This window comes from Chiloscyllium plagiosum, chromosome 35 (assembly GCF_004010195.1).
Source record: "Chiloscyllium plagiosum isolate BGI_BamShark_2017 chromosome 35, ASM401019v2, whole genome shotgun sequence".
Classification (NCBI taxonomy): Eukaryota; Metazoa; Chordata; class Chondrichthyes; order Orectolobiformes; family Hemiscylliidae; genus Chiloscyllium; species Chiloscyllium plagiosum.
Genome location: NC_057744.1, coordinates 126,352 through 134,125, shown reverse-complemented (window position 1 = coordinate 134,125; position 7,774 = coordinate 126,352). Strand labels below are relative to the sequence as shown.

Here is a 7,774-nt window from a genome sequence, read left to right as displayed (position 1 = left end):
TAGGGGGCGGGGGTTGGGGGGCGGGGGTTGTGGGGTGGGGTTTTGGGGCGGGTTTCTCTGATTGGATGAGCTGACAGTTGCTCCTGCAGATCCCTCGTCAGCTTCACTGAATGATTCTTTCTGTTTCAAACTCTGCTGGCAAATATTGCAGCTTAATTCAGAAAAGCACAACCAGCAGCTGGATTGACAACAAATTTTTTTAAAATCCCACCTTTCGAGTGTCCTCCTCGCTTCTTGGCAAAACAATAAACACCCGTGACCACCAAGAGGGTAAACAACAGATCTCCACAAATGATTCCAATCACTGTGCCCATGCCGAGGTCAATACAGTCTCCACAAACTGGGGGAAGGAGAGAGAGAGAGAGACAGTTTCATCACAAGGTTGTTTACACTTCACCAGAATAGACTTCACCTGTTGGATACGCTGGAATTAACACAGAAACCAGCCATTTAGCCAAACTGTCCAGGTTCCTCACAGTGTTCCCTGTCTCACTGAGGTACCATTTCCTTCCTGCCTCTTTTTAAATAACACTTGCACTCAGCAGAGACCAGACCAGATGGATTGTAGCAATGTCTGCATTACCCTGAGATACATGGTCTGAGAACTCTGAACATTTCATTCAGGGAACGATGAGGATCAGGAACGTTAATAGAGTTCAAATTTGATTAGACCTGAAATTTTGCTTCCCCAACAAGACAGTTGCTAACACTTTCAATCCCCTCGCCCACTCCCTCCAAATCATTCTTCCGAGTATGTTTGTGCAGTTACCTCTCACATTGACATAAAAGTAACGTTTTTTGTTGTTAGCTTCACAACGGAAATGGCCTTTTGAAATGCCATTGTTGGCTGATAAAGTGAGAGTTTTTTCCTTTCCCAATTCACTTGTGCCAGTCCCTTCAAACCAGGAAGCAGGTTCATCCAATGGGCAGGTTAAAGTCACTGAGTTCTCATTCACTGTCACGACATCTATGAGGAGAAGTAAAGTCTCAATCAGAAATGTTGTAGAAACCTGTAACATTAGCCTGTTGTTAAACACGTTAGGAATTTGTTTAATTTCAGAAATCAGGATGAAAAGTTGTGAAGTTTTCTCACCATGTTCCCCTTCTGAGATCCCTGTAAGAGACAGAAACAAACTCAGTTGCATTCTTATATTCCGGTCACACTTACATAGTCATTCTTTAATAGCTATTCCTTCAGTTTCATTTCTGTTCTTGTTACTGTCCATTTTGAATGAAAGTTGCTGTGGGGATTCTCCCCTGGTTTGGGCGACAGGGGATCTGCTAGGGTGTGTGTACCCCAGGGTGTTGTACACATGGGGGAGTCTGGTTAGATGGTTGGCTGGACACCAAGACATGACTTCTATTCCTGCACTGGCTGAGGTTAGCACAAAGGACATTACCTGCACTGTGTCCATCATCAAACCAACAGGACAAGCTACAGAGCAGCTCCAGGATGAGCAGCAAAACCTTAAACGATTCAATAAAATGAAAATACCACAAAGTGACTTGTTCTGTTCATTTCTCAGTTTTATTTCTAATCCTGTTTTGCTTTCCAGCTATCTTATGAAAAATTCCAATAATGTCAGGAAATATTTCTTAGCTTAAAATTAAAATAGTGTAGAAATGAATAACAACATTTATTGATGACACCTGCAGGGATGAATGAGGTTAGGAGCAGAGGAATTTGGCTGAATGGCTGTTGCTGGACATTCCATATTTCAACAGAAATCCTCCATTAGTAAGATCTCAAAGCTAAAAACACTAAACATGAAAGTGAAATGACAAGTTAAATTAAACATTTCTTAGAAAACGTAAATCAATTTTGTTTATTTATGACTAAGAGATGAAGAAGGGATGTGAAAAATAATACTGTGGGGAGCATTAGAAAATCTAAAGTGTTTTATAAGTAAACTCCAAGCAGGAGAATTACCAGGGAAAGAGCAGAGCCCATTACAGATCAAAGTGACAATCTGTGTGTGGAGCCAGCAGTCAGAGCTCAGGTTTTAAATAAGTAGTTTTTGTCTGAAAACACTATCAAAAAGGATGATAAAGGTATAGAAATCAGAGAGAGGGACTGTGAAAGACTTGGACAAATTAGCACTGGGAGGGAGGAGCTTTAGCGGTTTTAGCAGGCTTAAAGGCCCAAGCCCAGAGGAGGTGCATCCAAAACTGCTGTGGGAGACAAGAAAGGGAATTTCAGGGAATCTGACATTAATTTTCAAATCCTCTCTGGCCACAGGAGAGATTCCAGAGAACTGGAGAGCATCTAAAGTAGTGCCATCATTCAAGAGGCTGGTAGGGATAAATCAGAAAAATATAGGCCAGTGAGTCTACAATATATGGTAGGGGAACAACTGGAGAAAGTCTGATGAACAAAATTAATCTCCACTTGGAGAGGCAAGGATTAGTCAAGGCTAGTCAGCAGACTGTCAGGGGGTGGTTATGTCTCATAAATTTGATTGAATTTTTCTGGGTGCGGGTAGTGCAGTTGATGTCATTAACATTAACTTTAGTAAAACGTTTGATATGGTCTCACACGGCAGACTGGTTAAGAAGCTAAGAGCCCATGGGATCCAGGACAATTTGACATATTGGATCCAAAATTGCCTTAGTGGCAGGAAGTAGAGGTTGATGGTGGTCAGGTGTTTTTGTGATTGGAAGTCTATATCCAGTAATATACCTGCAAGTTTGTTGTGTACATTAATAATCTAGAAAGTAATGTTAGAAAGTATGATCAATAAATTTACAGATAATATGAAATTTGGTGCTGTGGCAAATAGTGAGGATGATAGAGGTGGGCTGGTCAGATAGGTTTAACGGCAGCAATTGGAATTTAATGCTGAAAAGTGATGCATTGTGGGTGAACTAACAAGGCAAGGTGAACACGTGGAAAAGTCGGACCCAAGGACGTAGAGAGGAGCAGATTTACCTTGGTGTCCAGATTCATAGATCTTGAGAGGAGCATGACAGGTAGATAAACTGGTTAGGAATGTCTTTATCAAACCAGTATATGGAAATGTATAAAACATTAGTGAGGCCACAGTTGTAGTACTGTATGCAGTTCTGTTTGCAACACAATAGGAAGGATGGGATTGCACAAAAGAATGTACAGAGGAGATTCAGGGGGTGGTTATGTCTCATAAATTTAATTGAATTTTTCTGGGTGAGGGTAGTGCAGTTAATGTCATTAACATTAACTTTAGTAAAGCTTTTGATAAGGTGTCACACGGCAGACTGGTTAAGAAGCTAAGAGCCCATGGGATCCAGGACAATTTGACATATTGGATCCAAAATTGCCTTAGTGGCAGGAAGTAGAGGTTGATGGTGGTCAGGTGTTTTTGTGATTGGAAGTCTATATCCAGTAATATACCTGCAAGTTTGTTGTGTACATTAATAATCTTTTCAGGACGTTGCCTGGTCTGGAACAATTTAACTATGAAGAGAAACTGGATTGTCTGGGGTTGTTTTCCTCAGAACAGAGATGGTTGGAAGTGTCCAAAGTTCTGAGGGTGCAGATAGAACAGAAACATTTCCCCGGAGTAAAGTGGTCAGTAACAAGGCGGGCACAATTTTAAGATGAGGAGCAGGAGGTTTAAAGAGGATTTGAGGAAAGATATTTTTCACACAGAGGGTGGTGGACTTTTGGAACTCATTGCCTAAAAGGAAGGTAGAGGCAGAAGCCTTCGTGACATTTGAGAATTGTTTAGATGAACACTTGAAATATCACAAGTTTGTGGGCAAAGTGCTGGGAAATGGAATGAGAATAGATCATTGCCTGATGATTAGCACAGGCATGATTGACAGAAGGGGCTCTTTCACAGCTGCAAAATCTTAATAACTCGATCAGTTAAATATCTAACAGTCAGGGAAGTTCTGCCAGCATTGATTCCAAGTAGTTGTCAGTCCGTTCCCAAACAGTTAGTCATAATGTGACAAATCAGCATCGCAAAAAGAGGATGGCCCCACAAAGACAGGTTGAAACTGTTTAATCCATTAATCCATTAACCCAATAATCTATTAACCCATTAACCCAATAATCTATTAACCCATTAACACTGTGTAGGTGTGCCAGTTTTTTAATGAAAGCTGTCTAACACTGAACCTAATTTGAATTTTGGATGTGGGGTTTCGAATTAGCTTTATCCATTTTTGATGTTGTTTGAAGGTTAAATAATTGGCAAAGTCAGGGACACACACTCCTGCTTTTCATTAAAATACTGTCATTGCATCTTTTACATCACTGAGGGATGTCAGGCCCTCAATTTAACATCTCATCCAAAAGAAACACTCTCTCAGCAATGACCCTCCGATAGTGCGGCACTCTCTCAGCACTGACCCTCCGACAGTGCGGCACTCCCTCAGCACTGACCCCCCTGACAGTGTGGCACTCCCTCAGCACTGACCCTCCGACAGTGCGGCACTCACTCAGTAATACAATGAGCTGTCAAACCCTTGGTTATGGGATCAAGTGCTGTTGCAGAGTCAATCATGTGACCAAATGGTGGAACTGTTTTGAAGACGATGTGGAAGATTAATAAAAACTAACGTAAAGTTCCATAACCATCTTTTCACCAAAGTTTGTACTGACCATGAGCTAAACTCACCAAACAGCAGAATGACCACAGCCAATAGAGTTATGGAGCATTGTCCCTGCATCCTCACAGTCCAGTAGGCAGCAGGACAGACTTGTTTAAAAATTGCGAGGTTGCTGCTGCAAGTTTCTTTGAGAAACGTCCAGAAAGAGGAAATGAAGCATGAGGTGAGGTGTCGGTGACAGCAGGAGATTAACTGAAGCCTCAGTGTGAATCAATCTGCAACTCTCGCTCAGTGGGGCTTATGATGTGCTTGCAGGTTTGATAGCTGCTGTTGATGGAGCTCTGAGTATTGAACAGGAAATAAAGCAGCAGCAGCAGGGCTGAGTGCAGACCACAAACTTATCACTAACATCTTACCTCAGAGACTGAAACCTGCAATAGACATCCTCCACAAAACGCAATTTCCATGATAACTCATTCAACATGTTCCAGTCAACACAAACATTCTGAAATATCAGATACACAGAAGAGATAGGAACTGGAATCTAATCGAGGGGTTCAGTTGGTTTATATATAGAATAACATATACCCAGGAGTGAATTACAGACTGGAATCTAATCGAGGGGTTTGGGCTTATAGTGAATTAATATGGAAGAGTCAATTAGTCCTGGAATAAAACATAAGTCTCAGTAATAATAATGTAGCTTCTTGATTATCATCTAAACCTGCATGTTTCACCCCACCTCCATCAAGAATGCTGTCAATGTGTCCTCATAAAATATCAAAGATGCCTTCAAAAAGGTGGCTTCTTGATTGTCTGAGCTGAGATGTCACTTTTTTATAAAACTTTAAACTATCTCGGGAATGTGACTTGAAAGAAATTCTGGGATTTACATGTTAATGAATCGAAATTTGCAACCCATTCTAAGTGATTAAAGTGATTAACAGCAATCTGGGTTTAAGCCCTTCCTGATGAAGGGCTTTTTCCCAAAATGTCGATTCTCCTCTCTACGCGGGAGTCCTCCCCCTTTCTCTCGGGGATCTGGGGTGGAGGGTGCTGCAATCTTCGGGCACCTGGTACGGAGGAGGGAGGGCAGGTCTGAAGATCTCCTCGTGGTTCTGCTCCTGGGCCTGGCCAAACTGGCCATTAACAGGTTCAGGCAGCGGGCCGTGGAGGGGGTCGTTAGGGCCGACTGCCTGCCCCTCTTCCGCGGTTACGTTAGAGTCCGGGTGTCCTTGGAGAAGGAGCACGCGGTGTCGACCAACACCCTGGAGTTGTTCAGGGAGTGGAGTGCATCATTTCTCCCTCCAATTCTATTTTGATTTAGTCCCTACCCTCCCCTTCACTGTTTTGATCACACAGCACTGGCACTGCCCTTTGATGTGAAGGGCAATGTTTGTCACTGGCCACCCGGGTGTTTTCCTATCCTCCTGGTGGTGGAAATTGAATAAAGATTGGTGCACTTTGTGTCTTTCACTGTGTCTCACACCTGCACACACACACCATGGGTGCTGGGGAAAAAATAAGCACTACCGCAGTTAGGTGGTAGTGTGGGGGTTAAATTATAGAAAAAGGAGAGAAAAAAAATGTCGATTCTCTTGCTCCTCAGATACTGCCTGGCCTGCTGTGCTTTTCCAGCATCACACTCTTTACTCTAATCTCCAGCATCTGCAGTGCTCACTTTCACCTAGCAATCTAGGTTTGTTCAATACATCGCATACTTTGATCTTTTACTATAAATTCTGTGTCCTGTGATCCTGCCCCACAAGCTACCTGATGAAGGAGCAGCGCTCCAAAAAGCTTGTACTTGTTGGACTATAAACTGATGTGTAATTTTTAACTTCAAATAGTTGATTGCAGATGCAATGAGGAGACAGCAGGGTGTGGCTTTAAACTGTATTAAATGGTGAGACAGACAATACTGCCTCCTGCTGGCAGTAACAACTGAAGCGCCAGGTCCTTTTAAAAACCTTTCAATCAATTCAGTGGCCTTTCTGTATTCACTGATATTTTTATAATTAATAACCTAAAATGTGAAAGACCAATGCAAAAATTATTTTAATATCTACTGATTTATTTCTGGAGCTGAACATGATACAATTTAGAGATTAATTCCTAACTCCTGGATGTTTGGCCAGTCTGAAAGATTAGAGGGAGGTGAAGGTATTGACTGGGGTCAGGGACTGGCAGCTGTGGGACTGGTTGACGGGACAGCTCTGAAAGGGTTAATATGAAAGATTGCCCCAGTCTCCTTTTGGGTAATGGTGTTGTAAGGGGAAAGGAACACTATTTTGATCCAAATTACCATACAATGCCCTTTTTGAATGTCCCCCTTGAACCTGTCTCCATCATATTTCCAGGCAGTGCATTGCAGACCCTACCTACTCACTGTGTGAATAAGCTCAGCAATTCAGAGATATTCATGCCCCTCTGGAACCTTCCTCCTTCGGGGATTCCACATCTCTCCACTGCTTTGTACTCCGCAAAGGTCTAAGCTTTATCCATCTACGTTCCCACCTTAATGAATTTTCAGCACCTCATGACATTGACCTCTTCTTTAATTGCCTTTGCCTCTATGCCCGTTTCTTTGGACAAGAGTCCTCAACCCATCCCATAGAGTTCTTCACCCACCTCCAACACTCTCCCCCCACCTGGACCCTTCCCTCTGGCTGTTTACCCGCGCTCAACTTGTTCATCGACAACTTTGAACTGACATTGGTCACCTCAATTTCTGTGCCCCCCTCATCCATTCCAATCTATCTCAATAGACAATGGACAATAGACAATAGGTGCAGGAGTAGGCCATTCAGCCCTTCGAGCCTGCACCACCATTCAATATGATCATGGCTGATCATCCTTAATCAGTATCCTGTTCCTGCCTTATCTCCATAACCCTTGATTCCACTATCCTTGAGAGCTCTATCCAACTCTTCCTTAAATGAATCCAGAGACTGGGCCTCCACTGCCCTCTGGGGCAGAGCATTCCACACAGCCACCACTCTCTGGGTGAAGAAGTTTCTCCCCATCTCTGTCCTAAATGGTCTACCCCGTATTTTTAAGCTGTGTCCTCTGTTTCGGCACTCACCCCGCAGCGGAAACATGTTGCCTGCCGCCAGAGTGTCCAATCCTTTGATCATCTTATATGTCTCAACCAGATCCCCTCTCAGTCTTCTAAACTCAAGGGTACACAAGCCCAGTCGCTCCAGTCTTTCAGTGTAAGATAATCCCGCCATTCCAG

The 7,774-nt window shown here is 43.0% G+C and overlaps 1 protein-coding gene across 1 annotated transcript in view; it reads right to left on the bottom strand.

The window, feature by feature from the left end:
- The window catches only part of LOC122540503 (T-cell surface glycoprotein CD3 epsilon chain-like), a 10,697-nt gene extending 5,847 nt beyond the window's left edge, over positions 1-4,850 (bottom strand). Inside the window, exons 1-4 of the mRNA XM_043676364.1 lie at positions 4,605-4,850; positions 1,094-1,114; positions 770-967; positions 212-340 (exon numbers count right to left, since the gene is read on the bottom strand). Coding sequence (XP_043532299.1) covers positions 212-340; positions 770-967; positions 1,094-1,114; positions 4,605-4,656 — 400 coding nt within the window. The 5' untranslated portion in view covers positions 4,657-4,850. The remainder of the gene's footprint in view (positions 1-211; positions 341-769; positions 968-1,093; positions 1,115-4,604) is intronic.
- Positions 4,851-7,774: the final 2,924 nt, after the last annotated feature.